The sequence below is a fragment of the Saccopteryx bilineata genome, chromosome 5 (genome assembly GCF_036850765.1).
Source record: "Saccopteryx bilineata isolate mSacBil1 chromosome 5, mSacBil1_pri_phased_curated, whole genome shotgun sequence".
Taxonomy (NCBI): Eukaryota; Metazoa; Chordata; class Mammalia; order Chiroptera; family Emballonuridae; genus Saccopteryx; species Saccopteryx bilineata.
Genome location: NC_089494.1, coordinates 27410827 through 27430540, shown reverse-complemented (window position 1 = coordinate 27430540; position 19714 = coordinate 27410827). Strand labels below are relative to the sequence as shown.

The 19714-nt window shown below is 44.9% G+C and overlaps 1 protein-coding gene across 4 annotated transcripts in view; it reads right to left on the bottom strand.

Annotated features, from left to right (window-relative positions):
• The window catches only part of PLEKHM3 (pleckstrin homology domain containing M3), a 200162-nt gene that overhangs the window by 163075 nt on the left and 17373 nt on the right, over positions 1-19714 (bottom strand). For all 4 annotated transcript variants that reach the window (XR_010725696.1, XM_066233578.1, XM_066233577.1 and 1 more), the window contains exon 2: positions 11900-12824. Coding sequence is in view for 3 of the 4 variants with exons in the window: in XM_066233578.1 (XP_066089675.1) it covers positions 11900-12506 (607 nt within the window). In the remaining variant the exon portion in view is untranslated. The remainder of the gene's footprint in view (positions 1-11899; positions 12825-19714) is intronic.

Here is a 19714-nt window from a genome sequence, read left to right as displayed (position 1 = left end):
CGTGGACAAGCCAGGCACGCCCCAGCCGCAAGGCCCCGGGAGCTGCTCTATCCTCCGTTTGGAAGTCTCTCCCCAACTCCACCGGCTTATAGTCTCCCTGTGTTTTCCCTCAGAGGTGCCATTCTCAGTAAGGCCTTCCTGCCCCCTTCATTAAAGAGCTCCCTCTCATTTCCTCTCTATCTCACCAGCTTGCTTTATTTCTCTCAAAGGACCCTCTCCTTCTCCTTAGGGGGAGGGGGGAGAGGAAGAGCGTGCTGGATGTCTCTATCCCCCCTGCACAGCCAGTGGCTGGCTCCATAGATATTTGTTGAATGTATGTACAAAGAACCACTCTAGAATCTGTGGTGATACTGAATGAATCAGACACAGATCCTGTCAAAAGAGTTTATAGCCTAAGTAGAGACCTTCTTATTCTTTTTTTTTTTTTTTTTTTTTTTTTTGACAGAGACAGAGAAAGGGACAGGGACAGGCAGAAAGGGAGAGAGATGAGAAGCATCAATTCTTCGTTGCAGCTCCTTAGTTGTGCAGTGATTGCTTTCTCATATGTACCTTGACCAGGGGAGCTACAGTGGAGCAAGTGACCCCTTGCTCAAGCTAGTGACCCTGGGTTTCAAGCAAGCAACCATGGGGTCATGTCTAGGAGCCCACACTCAAGTCAGCGACCTCAGGTTTCAAACCTGAGTCCTCTGCGTCCCAGTCCGACACTCTATGCACTGCGCCACCGCCTGGTCAGGCTAGAGCCCTCTTATTCTTGTCATAAGTCCCACTTTCTTTTTTGCCAGTTACCCTAATTTAAGTCCTCACATCATGATGACTGGCACAGCCTTCTAACTGGCCTCCCTCCCTTCCATTCTTTCCACCTACCCATCTGTCCCACGTACGGCTGGGGCCTGAGGAGAGCCAATAAACAGCATCCCCGTTCTTCACCCAAATTTTTTTTTTTTTTTTCATTTTTTCTGAAGCTGGAAACAGGGAGAGACAGTCAGACAGACTCCCGCATGCGCCCGACCGGGATCCACCCGGCACGCCCACCAGGGGCGACGCTCTGCCCACCAGGGGGCGATAATCTGCCCATCCTGGGCGTCGCCATGTTGCGACCAGAGCCACTCTAGCGCCTGGGGCAGAGGCCACAGAGCCATCCCCAGCGCCCGGGCCATCTTTGCTCCAATGGAGCCTTGGCTGCGGGAGGGGAAGAGAGAGACAGAGAGGAAAGCGCGGCGGAGGGGTGGAGAAGCAAATGGGCGCTTCTCCTGTGTGCCCTGGCCGGGAATCGAACCCGGGTCCTCCGCACGCTAGGCCGACGCTCTACCGCTGAGCCAACCGGCCAGGGCCTCACCCAAATTTTTAACCAACTGAGGCTAACAGAGGGTAGACAGACACATGGAAATCAAACATCTGCCAGCTGGAGGGTTTGTTATAACCCTCCTGACAAACTGAAACCCAGGCTTATACAGACTTGCCTCTGAGTCACAAGCAGCAGAGACTGCCATGGCTTCCCCTCCCGGGGGACTGTCCATGACAGGCTGATGAATGGAGGAACAGGTCTGGCGGAGCAGACCAGAATTAGCGCTTCCTGTGAGAGAGGCTGAGTTCTAAACGTCTGGTTCCTCTCCTAAACCTGCCCATAAGTCACACTTCCCCGGGGTAAAGAGCGCAAAGAAAGGAGAGGCCAAAAGCATTAGGCTAACTGATGTTCCTTTACACGGACAAAAAAGCTATAAGAAAGAAGGTTCCCTGCTCTCCCCCCAACTACCCCTCAACCCTACCAACTTCCAGATTGCTTATAATTACTCTTTTAATCTTGATCTCCAAGTTAACTTTCAAGTGCTTCTTGCCAAACTTATCACATTAAGTCTAATTATCTGGCTTTGAAGGTCCTCCCTAACCTCAGCCCACTGCGGTGCTCTCCCACATGCGGACCTGCTCCAGATCACCCGCCGGCCACCCCACACCCATGCTGTGCTGGCCCCACCGCGGCGGCTTGTGCTCAGGCCTCCCAGCCCAGCGGCGGCATCCTTTCCTCAGCGAAGGCGCTCAGACGCTCTGGATCACCTCTTTTCTTTACATTCCGGTTAACAAAACAGAGTATTCCAAGTCTACTATATCAAAGCATTCTATTGTGTGCAAGCCAGAAATTAGAGGGAAAAAATTTAAACTAATTTTAGGTCTTTGTTCTCCTTATTCGAGGCACATGAGAGAAGTGAAATTAACAAGAGACACATTAATCATAACACTGGCACAAATGTCCATGGCAAAGAACATAAAGAGATTGAGGCTACAGCAACCAAAGAGGGGCTCTGTCTTGACATTTTAAATATAGTCCACCGGCTACCATAAAGCATTAGCCACCACAGTGCTCACAGATAATTTTTAAACTTATTCTGGTAGAAATGACTGGGCTCAAGTAATATAATAGCCTTCCTGTGAGCTACTTTGGATACCTTTCTTTATAGGTAAAAGAAAATATCCCATTTGTTCTCCCATTATAATACACCTAGGAAAAAAGACACACCTGTCTAGGCTCTCATAGTAATAGACCTGCTTTATATTAGCTAGATACATCAACTGAGGGATCTTTCCCACCTAAGTTCTTCGCAATGGGCAGCAGCGATAGAGCATAAGTCAATATAGTCCCGGTGAATTACAGTTAATTGTGAACCTGACTGGGAGATCACACACTCAACCAACTTCTCTAAAGAGGCTTTCTGCCTTCTCTGATAAGAGTAATATCTCATCTTAATAGAACACTATGACCCAGAAAAATCTAAACATCAACTTTCAAACTATGCTCCATCTTTGCCATGGTAAGCTTTCTACTTTTTCCCTAATCTATAGAAATTAAGTATAAAAGAATATCCTATACCTAGGCCAACAGATTTTAATATAAATAGCATGTCATTACTATACCTTGAATAACATATGGCATCCTAGAAACTTAGAAGTTTCTTTAGCCCAGAGGCGGAACCTGTCAGTTGCCCACCCCACTGGCTAGTTCTCTCACCCCACTTCGTGGCCAACAGAACCCTATTTTGTTCAGGCACAGTGCCTCTCCCCAGCCTCATGGAAAGAATCACGATTTGTTTAATCCAAATCACAGGAGTTCTATTTTCCTTTGCCAGAGACTGCGTTAGGGGTGGGCAGGTGACCCAGTTCTCGCTACTGAGGCGGTGCTTTCGGAAAGAGACCCAGAGGAGGTGCCCTGCTTTCCCTTCCTGACTTTGGCTATTGACACATGAGAAAGTGATCCTCTGGACGGCTACAGCCATCTTGTGCCAATGAGGGGAGAGATGAGGCATCGCCAGCACACTGAGGACAGCGGAGCAAACAGATGGAAAGTGCCTGAATCCTTGATGACCCTGGGACCACCTTCGTATGAACTTCCTAAGTGTTTGCTGCACACGGGGCTTGACATTCACCAAGGGTTCATCAGCCAGCTGTTAGACAGATGAAAATACAACATGATAAATGGCCTTACTATTTCTGCTACTTTTAGTTGAGTATGATATTACTTGCTTCTGAAAACATTCTAACTGATTTAACAGATTTGCAAAGAGATTCCAGGAAGCAAAGTGAGTTGGCCCAGGTTATACCACAAAGTGAGCTGCGAGTGGAACTTCAAAATCCAGACTTCCAGTCTGGGTCACGCTGTGTTTTCTATGCGGTAGAAGAAAAAGTCCTGAACTTCCCAGGCTCGAGAGACAGCCTCAGTGACCGGCTACGTGCGGCCTCTGTGCCCGGCCTGGTCTGGGATGTCAGCCCCACCACATACTAGCTGTCCGGCCTGGCGTGAGGTCAGCTGCTCCAAGGCTCAGCTTCCTCTTTTGTAAAATCAGAACAATATCATCTATCATACTAAACTACTATGCACATTAAATAAGATAATCAATGAACACATCTTAATAAACCTAGGGAGAAAGACATATTATGTGTCTTAGCACAGAATTGGGCATAAAATCAAATCTCATCAATAATAACAAACTTCATTCAACTTGACTCAAAGAAAATGAAGCGGCAATTTCCATTTTGGAAAAAAAACCCCAAAACTGGACTGTCCTATTTTCCAAGCACCAATACATAAAATTCAACCAAACACCTTACACATGCTCATATTGGCACAATGCCAAGCTTTCTACAAGATAATTCATATCACCAAAGAATTTCCAACCTGGTGTGGGAGATGGGTGTATAGCAGTTACTTATAATGTACGTCACAATAAAATGTGCTGGAAACATAGGCAGAAAGAAGAAAATTTTAATTGAGAAAAATATGGAAAGGTCTCAGGGAGGATGTGGTATTTGAATTGGTCCTTGGAAGATAATGGAGGATTCTGGAAAGTGACAAAGGCTGGGAAGGTATTCTGGGATGAAGAGACGGCATGAGCACAGGCCCGGAGCTTGAAAGCACACGGTACATTCGAAAACGGCACCCAGACGGGCTGAAGAAAGGTGCGGGCGACAAGGTGAGAAATGTATATGGAGGCTCTATAAAGTGTGTACTTGATTTTGTAAAGAATGGGGACCCAGGATTCATTTTTGAGAAGAGAGGAGCATGAAAAGATTTGTTTTAAGAAGGTAACTTAAGCAGTTTGCCAAATTAGTAACTATAGTTCTTCTTAGTCATAAATATAAACTATATTAACAGAGCAGCTACAAAGACGCAGGCATTTCATTTCCAGAGTTCCCGTATAGAAATGTCAGAAACCAGAACGCGGGCTGTCGATGAGGCACGTTCGGTTTCCAGAGAGCTGCCAGCGGCCAACATTCAATAATGTAACCAATAGAAACTATACAACCATATAAAAATCAACTTTCTTTGACCTATTTTAGCAACTTCTTTACACTGACTAATCTTGCTGAAGGGTGAATCATAAATTCAGCAAGAGACCATGTCCTGGTGACCTCACTTGTTCTAAGCCTGCAGGAATATTCCCACCTCTCCTGGCTCGAAGGCTTTTGAGAAACACCATAATTGAAAAAGCAGTCATTTTAGTATAAGTTCCAAATTTGGCTTTTTTTTTTTTCAAGTGAAAGATGGGGGAAAAGGGAATGGAAACCGAGTAACATAAAACTCAGGATAAAGAAACCATACTGCCATGGTTTTCTAGCCCTAAAGAAAATCTCTGCTTGAGGCCTTCTCCTAAAGTACTCAGAACAAGAAAAACCAGGCAAAGGAATGGGACGAGGTCACCAGAGAGAGCATCCGACCGAGACAAAAGCCCAGCTGACCACTGCCCTTGTCAAGCAGATGAAAATGTGGACACAGTCAGGGAGGGAAAGTCAGTCAGATTCTGGCAGTCTGCTGAGTTTCAGAGCTTCCTAGCTAATGCAAAGCATTTCTTTAATTTTTTTAAATTTTATTTTTAAAAGTACAACAGCAGTTTGTCCAGAAGTAGAGTTACAAGGCATACAGAAATCTTTCCGTGCGGAATCATTTCAAGCAGACCTATATTTCCATCACCAATCTGACTATAGTAATTAGCTCCCACACAGCCATGAGTCAGGGTCAGTTTAAGTACATCCCGGGATGATGTAATTTTAGAGTTAGGAAGGACTGCAGAAAAATTTAACCTGCTTCGCTGAGTTTATAAACCAAAGGCCACAGACAAGTGATTTTTGCAAACCGGCATGGTGAGGTCGGATACGGTACATCTGAGTCCTAGACGAGTGTTCTTTCCGTAGAGCCTCGCCTTCCTCTACTATGTGTACACCCTCACAGGTACAAGTGTGTGTTTGTGTGTGTACACACAGCCTTCTTCTCATCATCACAACATATCTAATGTCCACATGTTCACATGACATTTATGTTCCTACCTTCATATACATTTATACTGGGATATGTTAGCACCCTGTTGTCTTTATCTGTGAGAAATTCCCTGGCACATACGGCTGACCCATTAGTCAGTGAACAAGCACACAGGACAGTGGTGCAAAGGAGTATATGCTTGTCAAGGGCATGTTTACATAGAACTCCTCGAGAGAACGTATAGAACTAAGATCAGCGCTAGGCCTAGAGATGAGCCATTCTTGCACTGGGATCAGGCCTCTCCTCAGGCCAGTTCCCAGTCCTCCTCACTCCACTGCCCAGGGCCTGGCAGACACTGGGATGGCAGAAAGGACTGACCTTCAGGGAGCTTTGGTCCCCACCACGACCTTGGATTCTTTAGAAATCACTGCCTCTGTTGCCATTTTACCTTAGAGCTCTTCCTTCCTACCAACCTATCAGCTAATCCTTTTGACATGACTATCCAATCCCCAGGTAGTGCCGATAGTGTAACTAGGTTGGATTAGGGCACACACCATCATCGGCCTGGTAGGACCCACTGGCAGCACCCTTTACCCATTAGCACAGGCAACATGCCATCTTACAAACTGTCCTAGGTCTGTCTCTGCCTGAAGCAATGCAATCTCTAGAATGTATTTCCATGCTTCTAAGTAAGACTAAAAAAAGCAGCCAAACATGGGACAAAACCCCAAGCCATCTTTCCATGGTTACAAACTCATGGGGTTGGTTCACTTAAGCTCCCTGCATAGCTAACGTTCAAGAATGTGAAAGGCAAAGTTACAGTCTTCCTTTTGTGGATTCTCTGGTCTCCTGAAGAACTGTGACCAGCTCGGCACTGTCCATGTATTTTAGCAAATATGCTAAATGCAGAAAACATTCCTTGCTTTTAGCTGGACCACGTTGGTGTGTCTCAGTTTTTCCTAGCCAGCGCTCCCCTGAGAGATTAATTTTAGTTCAGTGAACATTATCCAGGTCTGTTTCTTCCACACTGCCTCCCACCCTCTACCCCCACAGGGAACGCCTGCCAAGAAGGCTTTCAAAATGGAGGTTCTGGAGACGGAGGATTCCTGGTTTCCAAAGTAAGGATACAGCCCAGCTTAGCAGTCAAGAGCACGGACTCCGGAGGCAGACTGCCTGTTCACTAGCTGTGGAACTAAAAGCTCCTAAAATAGTACTATTTTCAGAGCACTATTTTAGGTACTGAGGATAAAACAATGAGTAAGAGACAATCCCTTCCTCAGTGACCATAAACTAGGGTGGAAGACAGCAAACAGTGGATCCCAAGTTGGGATGAGAGAGGGAATGAATGCGACCATTAACAAACCAGTTAATAGCTGTGAGAAGGCATACTTCAGGAAGGCCAATTCAAAAAATGTTTACTGTGAGGACACGTTATGAAAAAGACTGGGCCAGGGAAAACTAGCAGTGATTGGTAATGTCACCTTGATTCTCACTGATGAGTTTTAAATTCAATTAATAACAGTAAAAATAATATTATTAAACATTTAAAACATTTATTGTTTATAATAGGCTAAACATAGTTCTAAGAAGTACTTTAGATGTTTTAACTCATTTAGAGCTCACAAAAACTGAGACGAATACTACTTCTGCACACTTTATGACAAATAACAACAATAATAATAAAACCAGAGAGCTGAAGAAGCCGGCCTATGCTACAAAGCTGGTAAGTACTAGAACAAGGATGGAAACTAACAGTGCAGGTGCAGAGTCAGTGTTTTTAACCAACACACTATGTTGTTTGACCAGAGGCCTTCTTCAGACAGGCTTGCCCATTAACAAAATAGCTGGTATTACACCCTAGCTTCTCACAGCCCACATTATGCCAGAACCTGATTTGCTTTACACCCAAAGCAGCACTTATCCTCAGTAAGGCTCAAAAGCCCAGCTATGCATCACTAAATGAGGTAGAAACCGCAGCAGTCTTACCTAATGAAGAAGACCACTAGGCTTGTTGTCACAAAAGGGAAAGGAAATTGGCCCTGGCCGGTTGGCTCAGTGGTAGAGCGTCGGCCTGGCGTGTAGGAGTCCCGGGTTCTATTCCCGGCCAGGGCACACAGGAGAAGCGCCCATCTGCTTCTCCACCCCTCCCCCTCTCCTTCCTCTCTGTCTCTCTCTTCCCCTCCCACAGCCAAGGCTCCATTGGAGCAAAGTTGGCCCGGGAGCTGAGGATAGCTCTGTGGCCTCAGGTGCTAGAATGGCTCTGGTTGCAGCAGAGCGACGCCCCAGATAGGCAGAGCATCGCTCCCTGGTGGGCGTGCCAGATGGATCCTGGTCAGGCACATGCGGGAGTCTGTCTGACTGCCTCCCCGTTTCCAACTTCAAAAAAATACAAAAAAAAAAAAAAAAAAAAGGAAAAGGAAGGGATAAGGAGCGAAAGAGGAGAACCATTCCTAAGAAGACTTTTTTTTATTCAGTGAGAGGAGAGGCAGAGACAGACTCCTGCATGCACCCCGACCAGGATCCACCTGGCAAGCCCTCTAGGGGGCGATGCTCTGCCATCTGGGGCCCTTGCTCCATTGCAACCAGAGCCATTTTTCAGCGCCTGAGGCGGAGGCCATGGAGCCATCCCCTGTGCCCAGGGCCATCTTGCTCTAATTGAGCCATGGCTGCAGGAAGGGAGGAGAGAGAGAGAGAAAGAGAGAGAGAGAGAGACAGAAGCAGATGGATACTTCTCCTGTGTGCCCTGACTGGGAATTGAACCAGGACATCCACATGCTGGGCCAACACTCTAACACTGAGCCAACCACCGACTTTTTTTTTAAAGATGTAATGCATATGTTTATTACTGTAATTTAGATGATGGTTTCATGGGCGTATGCATATGTCCATCATCAAACTATATACATTAACTATGTACAGTTTTTTATATATCAATTATACATCAATAAAGCTGTTAATTCAAAAATAAGATGTATGCAGAAGTTTTTGTGTCAGGATAATTGGCAACTTTCTAATGATGCAGCAAAATTTCTGTATAGAGAGAAGTTGAAGAAAAATATTTTTTTATTTTTAGGTATCATTAAATTTTCATTTTAATTATAGTTAACATACAATATTATATTAGTTTCCGGTGTACAACACAGTAATTCAACATTTATCTACCTTACAAAATGATCGCTGCAATAAGTCTAATAACCATCTGCCTGTAAGTCTTTAAGCTGCTCAAGGTGAGCTTGGAAAAGAAACCAGAAAAAAACTCAACTGGAGAAAACATAAAACTTTGCAGTCCTAAAACCCATGGGTAAGAGAGTGACAGCGCCAGACACAAAATCAAGTTGACCTCATCAAAGGAAACCAACCTGACTAAATTTTATTTCTCCTGAGGAGTCCCCAGCCTCTCATTAACCCTTGTTCATTTTTAGAACAGCAGGAGTAGGAGATGGGGACTGATGGGTCACTTTTGGTCACTCTGGATTTAAAGGGCCTGTGAGACATCCCGACAGACACGTTCACCAGGCAGCGGATATGCAAGTCTGGAGCTCAGGGAGGAGAGCTGGCCGGACCCCAAGCCTCCAGCCCCCAAGCCTCCGGCCAGCACAGATACTCCGTCGCGCCCTTGGCTTCTGGCACATGCCTTTAGAGGAAACAGTAAGCCTTTCTTCAGCCTGGGTCACTAATTTCAAAGGTTTTAAAGTAAACAACTCAAAGATCCTGGCTGATTTTGCTAGAATGTACCTGAATGTTGGCACATCCCCCCAAAGGCTGACCAGCCGCGTAACCAGGACTCCTCTCTGTCCCCAGCCAACGACGCACGACCAGGGGCACTCACTGCCTGCCCCTGCCCTTCACCTGCTTACTAATAAAAACATGATCTGTCCTGCTTGCTCTCCAGAACACGCCAGAAAGAAAACGCGTCAGAATTTGTCCAACTTTGCTCATTCCGGCTAAGATGTATATATTGTATATCTCATGGATGACCAAAAGGTGGCCAGATTATGTTACATCAGTATCAGCAAAGACCATTTGTTATTATTTTTCAAAACACCATTCAGTACTTCTATTTCAACATCATTTAATATTCAACTTTCTTAAAATTTAGAATTAAAAAATAATCATAATCATAATATACTAAAAAGAGAGCCTTAAGAAGGTCTAGTTCTTGCATTAACAATCTGGACAAGATAGGAAAACTGAACTTGGAAATATGACCCCCTTCTCACTTTGGTTGAACCAGGGATTTAGAGTGGTTATGAAGGGGCAGTAATAAAAATCTGTGTGAACCCAAAAAACTAAGCACAACTGAGGTTACCTGCCACTGAAGGAGGGCACCTAGCCAACTCATTCTGCCAGGCACTGGGCTCACAGCAACCTGTTTGTCCCCTAACATTTCATCAGTCACCAAGCCCTGTGCTCTACACGTCCTTTTCTTTTTACTCTTACGATCACCACATTTGGCTAGAAGGTACAGAGGGCTGGTGAAAGGCTAGGAGAAAAGAACAAGGAATCACCAGTCATAAATTTGAGTGAAAAATGAGAAAAAAAAAGTGGGTTTGAACTGGATATGAAAACAACGCAGCACCTCACAGACAGAAATGCTGCCTTCCCTTAACACACATACTAAATGATATCCGTGCCTCAACTTACACTTATAAACTAAGCTTTCTTAATTAAATTTTAAATGTACCAATGCAGTCCCTAGCAATGGTAGAGACTGAAGTAACGCTAAAAGAGCAGTTAAGTACATAACTTAGTCTCCCCAGTTAACTGAGCAGAAGCCATCTAAATGAAGAGTTAGGCAGGGTAACTGGAGGGTCGTCAGTAATAAAAAGGGACAGCCTGCCTGACCAGGCAGTGGTGCAGTGGATAGAGCGTCGGACTGGGATGCTGAGGACCCAGGTTCAAGACCCCGAGGGTGCCAGCTTGAGTGCAGGTTCATCTGGTTTGAGCAAAAGTTTACCAGCTTGGACCCAAGGTCACTGGCTCGAGCAAGGAGTTACTCGGTCTGCTGAAGGCCTGCAGTCAAGGCACATATGAGAAAGCAATCAATGAACAACTAAGGTGTCGCAATGCGCAACGAAAAACTAATGATTGATGCTTCTCATCTCTCCGTTCCTGTCTGTCTGTCCCTGTCTATCCCTCTCTCTGACTCTCTGTCTCTCTGTCTCTGTAAAAAAAAATAAAAATAAAAAGGGACAGCCTGTATAAAGGAGGTGGTCTGGAAGGAAATGCTGAGGGAAACACGTGGTTCGTCACGTCTCACAGAAGAGAAAGCTCATAGAGGAGCACATGTGTTTATTTATACAGCATGCAGTATAGGAGTGCAGTATGTGTAATAAGGATGAGGAAAAAGGAAGTTCGGGGTCCTACACCATGAGGTCCTAACGAACCTCTCCGGCCATTTCCTTCCCCCACTGGCCGTGGGGACGTTGCTCCCCTCTGCACCTCCATCTTTCACCTTTGTTCACACCATCATCCAACCCAGGTGTCATCTACTGAGACTCTTTCCGCATCTCAGGGTCCTTCAGCGTCCAGCTCCATCTCCGTGCCCTCTCACCAGCCCTGCCAGACCAGCCCGGCTCAGCGCGCCTGCCCCTTCCTCTGGGCTCTTACAGCCACTGTCACTCACCCATTACCAAACCCCAGCAACACACAGGAATACGAAAGTCCCCTCACTAACATTTCAGCTGACCATCTACTCTCTCTCACCACCGGGCGCCTTCCTGAGTCTGTGTGTGTGTCTGATCCCCTCCATCAAATGAGAAGTTCTTTAGGGCAGGGGTTGTATCTTCATGTGCCTTTAAATCCACCATAGCACAAGGCTGCGCCCAATGTGTGACCTGAGGAAAATCTACTGATGTGATAAGCAGTATCGTACACTGCTCAATGATGCTCTATTAATTACGAGAGTGTTCTGGTACCAACATACAAGACTAGACAGGAAGCATTACCCAGAGTTGTCTTTTCACGCAGTACCTCCTGTGGGGACAGTGAGACTGCAGGCTGGAGGGGAGGTAAAATGTGACAGCAAATGGAAGGAGACGCTTAAGTCAACCCAGCCGACGTGGACACTGGAGAACAAGACTCTCATGAGGCAAACTTAAAAGACACAAAGGAAAATCAACAGTCGCTCAACAGCGATCAGATATAAACACATACCAGTATTTCCTTGAGCATCTTCCATCTTACTTGGGGAGGGCGACAGAAAAGACGGCCTGGTGAAGGGGGGGCCCTGAAGAGATGGTTGTGGGGGCTGTTGCTGTGGAGGCGTGGTCTTGAGGACGACCCCCCAGTCCACTTGGGTAATATCTGACCTTGATCGAGCATGCCCTGGCTTAAAAGTAGAGGTTTCATCCAATAAGTCATTCACCGAACGAGGTCTGTCCCTCCGACGTTGACAGATGTTGAAAAAATTAAACGTTGATGCTTCCCTTTGTTCCATCCAGGAAAGATTATCTGGGGCTGTCCCTTTCTGGACCATAAACTGTTCTTTGGCAGGGAAGACATGTTGAGCTTTGGTTTCTAAGAGTCCAGTCTTACAGTGGTCCCAAATCATGCCCCCCTTGCTCAGGGAGGCAACATTTCTGATAGCACCATTGTCTGTTATATTACTGAGTACTTCGTGCCCCACCAGTTCAGGGACTTCCTGAATCCCATAAACCTCTGCTTTCTGCACAGCCCTTTCTAGCTTACTATCAAAAGTACTAAAGAAATCCTCAGTAACTTCCAAGGCCGGGCTGATATCGTCCACTTCCAAAGCTTCCATGTTGCAGGCTCTCTGAGGCCTAAGCCTCCGAAGCTGGTTCCGGAAAGGGCTTCATGAGCATTTACTCAACAGAGAGAGGTGCTTTGGGTAACAGAGTTCCGGGAACAACCGGAAGGAACCCCATTTGGCTGCCTGGAGGAGGCCAAGCACAAGGGTGGATGATCTTTTCTGTCACTAAAAGCACTTGCTAGCTGATAATGGTCATTATTAATAAAGGTATCAGGGGACAGATGTTCCTTTGAGATTATTCTGCAGTGAGGTCTCCGTAAAATAACAGGAAGTGCTCATCAAAGTAATGCCATGGCAATCCTTAATTTCCTAGAAAAAAATAAAAAAGAGAACACTGACACACATTCACTGTATTCCGTAGCACACAAAACTGCCCAATCTCTCCCCCATCTTTCCATCTCTTCTATGGCAGTCATGCCCAAAGGGTGGACATCACCTCCGCAGAAGTTCCACTGGCAAGAGTATACACATCACTACCCGCTTTGTATTAGAACTTACAGAGTGGAGTGAAACTCTTGATAAGGGGAATTAAGGTCAAAGCTTTTACTCACAGAGAAGCCTTTGAGAGCAATTGTGAAAAGACTGCCCTGGCCAATCTCTGTGATATACTGACCTAAAATAGTAAGTAAGAAAGACTAGGATTCTGTAACTGGGCCTCTATGGTAATCAGTCTGAAAGCCATGAATGCGTGAGTCCTTTCACAAACCTTGAAAGCACTGATAATGTGTTGGGCTTCAAGATGAAAGGGGGAAGCAGAGTGGTAGAATGTGTCTTTTCACTAAACCTTCATGGACCTGTGCTTGTGCTTCCTAGGTTTGGATTATGTGATGCCTCCTGATGACTCAGGACTTCAGACTTCTTCCAGTCGTCCCAGAAAAAAGCTTTGAGGATTGGCGGAGGAGTAAGATCCCTCGGGGCTGAGCAGAAAGAACTAACTCGCGCCCTCTGGGAAACGGTAGCACTCTGAGGCCAAGTAAACTAGAGCCGACCTTGACAGTGAGGCTGTCCAATACAGCAGACACGAGCCATATGTGGCTATTTAAATGTATTAAAATCAGTAAAGGTCCTCAGCCACACTAGCCACATTTCATGTACTCAGTAGCCCCATATGCCTTTGTATTTTTGCCCAAAACAAACAACTAGGCAAGGGCTTCTTTTTCCCTCAACTACTTACAAATATACTGCTCACAAAAATTAGGAGATATTTCAAAATGAATATGAAGCGATAAAATATTCCTTAATTTTTATAATCAGGTAAAAGCAGGCAATTAGCAACACCTTGCAAGCTGCTACAAAAGTACACAGATGTGCTTCTTTTTTAAAAAAACTGCACAATTTTTATGGTTAATTAAAATTTTTAGCACGTAGGTCATTAAACCATTAGATCCCAATCTACAGCACCAATCTACATTGCTTAATGTATGTAAATAAAACTAGTATATACAGCCCTTTATTTAAATATATCAAGGCTGGCCCTGGCCGGTTGGCTCAGCAGTAGAGCATCGGCCTGGCGTGCGGGGGACCCGGGTTCGATTCCCAGCCAGGGCACATGGGAGAAGCGCCCATTTGCTTCTCCACCCCCCTCCTCTGTCTCTCTCTTCCCCTCCCGCAGCCAAGGCTCCACTGGAGCAAAGATGGCCCGGGCTCTGGGGATGGCTCCTTAGCCTCTGCCCCAGGAGCTAGAGTGACTCTGGTCGTGGCAGAGCGACGCCCCGGAGGGGCAGAGCATCACCCCCTGGTGGGCAGAGCATCGCCCCTGGTGGGCGTGCCGGGTGGATCCCGGTCGGGCGCATGCGGGAGTCTGTCTAGCTGTATCTCCCCGTTTCCAGCTTCAGAAAAATACAAAAAAAATAATAATAATAAAAGGAAAAAAAAATAAATATATCAAGGAAGTTTGTGTTCACAGGAACTCTGTGGTTAACCTCTTATAAAGTGATAATGACTGTGGAATTTGTCTCCTTTTAAATTTTGATATCTATTATGTTAGCACTCATGAAGCAAAGCACTCACTGATTTGAGAGATGAAATTGGTTAGAACAAGGTTTTGCTTTCTGTGTCTACAAGAGGGCTTAGCCTTGTCTGACCTGTGGTGGCGCAGTGGATGGAGCGTTGACCTGGAACGCTGAGGTCACCAGTTCGAAACCCTGGGCTTGCCTGGTCAAGGCGCATACGGGAGTTGATGCTTCCTGCTCCTCCCTCCTTCTCTCTCCCTACCCTTCTCTCTCTCTCCTCTCTAATATAAATCAAGTCTTTTTTTTTTTTTAAGAGGACTTAGCCTCTTGAATTGTGCAACAGGGCTTCAGTACTTCTGTAATTTTGAAACTTGGGTGTTTGTTTTTTTTTCAGTTTTATCTTGTATATGAGGGGTTAAAAAAAGAAATATATATTAAATCTTAAAGCTTTTAGTTTTTTCTTTACTATAATTTCAAATGAACATAAACAAAATATATTTCCCACTTTGCAGAAGAGGCATCAAGGTGCAGAGCACTAAGTTATTCAATTCATCCAAGATCATATTGTGAACACTCCTTTCATTAGCCAGTGCCTAGAATTCATATCAAATTCATCAATCATACTAGATAGTAACTACATTCAAAGCGATTCTTTTCCTCCCTCCCTCCCTTCCTTCCTTCCCTCCTTCCTAGTTTATTTTTTTAAATAAAAATATCTAGGCCTATACTCTGTGTGCTCTCTGCCTGGGAATTCACAGGCTGGTGAAAAGCAGAGAACCACTGCTGGCCGGCACTCCTGGGCTGTGGAACCACACTTCCAGCCACATGTTCTAAAGCCATAGGCCTTTGAGATCATCATTTCAACCCTCACCTTTCACAGAAGGACACACTGAGGTCCAGAGAGAGTAAGAGGTCCTATGAACACTCATATCTACTGACTCATCTAATCTTCATTAAAGGGTAGCAACAACTCAACTTTAAAACCATTTCAATGCTGTTTAACAAGGCATTCTGGAAAACACTCATCTATCCATCCATTTATCCTTTAATGAGGTCACACCAAAATCAAGATACTAAAGATGGAAAATAAATAAGACACAGCTCTCACCCTAAAGAAGCTCACAGTCTATCATGATGAACCAAAGAAAATAAGTCCAAAAAACTGCCTTGATAGAAGATGGAAACAGATATTAGAAACAGGCCACATATTAGAGCACAGAGGCACCAGACATGTGAGTGAAGAAGCCATCTTGGATGAGCCCACTTGAGTTTTCCAATGATCCAGCCCCCGTCAGTATCTAACTGCAACCTATAAGACATCCCAAGGGAGACTTTTCCAGCTGAGTCCAGTTAACCCAGGACCATAAGAGATAAAAAAAAACTGTTCTAAGACATAAAGTTTAGGAGTAGTGTGTCACTCAGCAACCAATAATCAGGACTCATCACTTCCCCAGGGAAGGATTCTCTGCTGTCCCAGACTAGGTTAAATGTCCTTATTCAGGTTTCCATGACACCTGTACTTCTGTAAGTTACATACATCACATTTGTAATTAGCAGTTTCAATGTCCCCTCAGGCAGCAACTGTCTGTTTTGCTCACCCTTGGATCCCCAGAACACAACTGCAGCTCAATAAATATTTGTTGAATAAATGAATGAATTTTTTTGAGTGTCTATTCTCAGAATCATTTGACAATGCCTTCTTTCTCTCCTTTTCCCTTTGTTGTCAGTCAGCACCTCTGACTTACGGCCCTCTCATCACATCATGGTTTTCTCTATAATAAACAACACTCAGCTGCGGCTTTAACAACAGCCCCCCCATCACTCCTTGGTGTAACAAATGAATTGACAGACCGGCGTGAGAAATTCAGTCTTTACCTGTACTTGCACAGTACAAACTAAGTAACTAAACAGAGTTACTGAGAGTAGCAATGGTTTATTCTTCCCATAAATATTTCTGAAGCAGCTACTGTGCTCTAGGCATTGGTGATACAACAGTGAACACAACAGATAAAAATGCTGCCCTCATGGAACCTATATTCTAGCGGAGCACTTACTATACGCCAGACACAGCTCTAAATGCTTTCATTGTCCTGCCTCATTGTTAAGATGTGCATGGTGAGAAGGATGAAGCAGCCCTCCACACAGAGCACTGATCCCATCCATCCCATCCCCAATCCCAATTCTCTGTGAAGTCTTTCCTGAGGACTCAGTCCATTTGGGTCTCTCCCTTCCCTGAATGTCTAAAGCAGTGGTAGTCAACCTGGTCCCTTCCACCCACTAGTGGGCGTTCCAGCTTTCATGGTGGGCAGTAGCGGAGCAACCAAAGTATAAGTAAAAAGATAGATTTAACTATAGTAAATTGTTTTATAAAGATTTATTCTACCAAACTTAGTGAAAATCCGATATAAAGTACTTGGTAAGTAATTATTATTATATGCTTTAACTTGCTGTAACTCTGCTTTATAAATTTTATCAAGTAAAGTTTCTTCTCTACTTTATAAATCACCATTACTGTGGAACCGGTGGGCAGTTAGAAAATTTTACTACTAACAGAGATACAAAAGTGGGCGGTAGGTGTAAAAGGTTGACTACCCCTGGTCTAAAGCATCACAAAACAACTCAACTTTGTAAGTTGTGTTTCCCAGCTCAGTTAGACTATGAGGGCAAGTTCCATATCCATGTCTGTGTCCCCCCACAAAGCCAGCAAGGTCTTCCTCCTCTAACGCAACCTTCACCTCACTTCTCTGAACCTCCCAAATAGAACAGGAATCAGCATTTTCTGTAAAGAGCCAAATCATAAGTAGTTTGTGGAACATAAAGGCACTTCTGCAACTATTCAGCTCTACGGCAATAGTGGGGAAAGCAGCCCTAAGCAGACAACGGGGAAATGAACGGGCATGTCTGTGTTCTGATGAAATTGTACTTACAAAATAGGCGGGTAAACAAAATGTGGTATGTCCATACAGTGGAATATTATTCAGCCTTAAAAAGAAAGGAAATCCAGGCCCTGGCCGGTTGGCTCAGTGGTAGAGCGTCGGCCTGGCGTGCAGTAGTCCCGGGTTTGATTCCCGGCCAGGGCACACAGGAGAAGCGCCCATCTGCTTCTCCACCCCTCCCCCTCTCCTTCCTCTCTGTCTCTCTCTTCCCCTCCCGCAGCCGAGGCTCCATTGGAGCAGAGTTGGCCCGGGCGCTGGGGGTGGCTCTATGGCCTCTGCCTCAGGTGCTAGAATGGCTCTGATTATGGCAGAGCGACGCCCCAGATGGGCAGAGCACCACCCCCTGGTGGGCCTGCCGGGTGGATCCTGGTTGGGCACATGTGGGAGTCTGACTGCCTCCCCGTTTCCAACTTCAGAAAAATACAAAAAAAAAAAAGAAAGAAAGAAAGGAAATCCTGTCACATGCTACAACATGAATGAGGACATCATGCTAAAAAAAATAAGCCAGTTACAACAATTCAGACATTACATGATTTGATATACACGAGGTACAGAAAGTAGTCATATTCATAGAAACAGAAAGTAGAATGGTGGTTCCCAAGGGGCCGGGAGGAGGGGGAAAGAAGGACTGTTTAATGGGCACAGTTTCAGATTTGTGAGATAAATTCTGGAGACCTGTTACACAGCAATGTGAATATGCTTACATTACTGGGGTTAAAATGATTAGGGTGGTAAATTTTACATATGCTTTTTATCCCAACTTAAAAAAAAAGAAAAAAAAAAAGCAGAGGGCCAGATTTTCTCCTGGGCTGTGGTTTCCCAATTCTTGGCCTAGATGAGGCAGTGCAGTCTCTTAAGAAGAGGCTGGGGCTCAGGAGGAAGGAAGGAATAACTATCATTTTGGATTTTATCTTTCCCATATTTGTCAGTATCTTATCATGTTATATTAGTGTGAATAGTCCTCAAATTCGCTACAAAGGTCTAATGCCAAATTTAATCTCTATGAGTAAACACCTCTTATTAGCTTGCCTCATTTGATTTTGAGATTAATTAAAACATAACAACATAAACAGACAAGACAAAATATGAAGAGTACTATTCTCTGACAAAGTGAATTAGTTAAATCAGTGTGTGCGTGCAGCACTGTTTGCCTCCGCACAAAACTGGAAATCAGGAGCTAACGGAACTGTGTTCTAAATCTGACCCAACCACACATGAGCTGGGTGGCCTCCGGCAAACCATTTAACATCTGGGTGCCTTACTCAGCTACCTGGAGCCAATAAAGGCCCTAATGCAAATTGCTTTGCCTATGGATCGGTAGGCATGCCAAAGCTCGGTAGTTATGCCAACGTGCCTTTTAAAAACGTAAACTGATGTATAATTTACGATGCATGCTGCTGGACCTCACCCATTCAAGAACCACGTGCTCCTGGTCTCTCCCTCCCAGCAAATATTCCTCAGAAAACAAAGGCAAAGTCAGCAACCAACTATTTATGATACGCTATTTTCAGCCAGATGCAATGATCTATAGACATTTTATCTTATTTTTATCTAGAGTACCCTTTCTGTAAAAAGGGTTATTTCCTCTATTTAATAGCTTGAGCAGGTGAGGTCCACATGTTAGGGTGGTCATCAAAACTCAACTCCAAGCATCCCGTGTACGCATCAAAAGGTAGCAGGACGGAGAATCAGTGTATTGCTATTTCCTAACAAGGAAATCTGCTGTTTACATGCTCATTAGGCAAGCCTGCTAAACAGGATGAATCGGCAGTCCTCCCACACAGAGGCAGAAGCAGAGATGAGCAAGGAGACCTGCCCAGCCCACACAGGGATGCCATGTTCTCCCAAGCTGTTTGGTAAAAGTGCAGACTTCTTCCCACTTGACTAAACGGCTTATAATCAGAATATAATGAGTGCTGAGAGGGTGTCTGGGGCCATGTATGGTTAGAAGCAGCTGGACTATGGAGAAAAATGCAATGTCAAGGACACCTAGGATAACTGTTCCTGCCAACCCTTTCAAATCAAGGGTGATTACAAGGATGCTCAGCACATGCGCCTTTCACATGTTCAGTTTGGTTAAGGCTACAGCTCACTGAGAATTTTCTAAGACTCACATAATGTGAAGGATCTACCATAAGACACTCTGACCCTAGTAAGGTGACATTTCTGGACCATGAGGCTACAAGAGTAGCCTTTTTCACGGTGCTTTTTATTACAAAGACAAAGTAAGCATGTTGGTGAAGTCCAGATAAGCCACAAGCAGCAGATAAGGAAATAGTGCAATGCAGACCTCATAAGAAGAGCTCAGGAG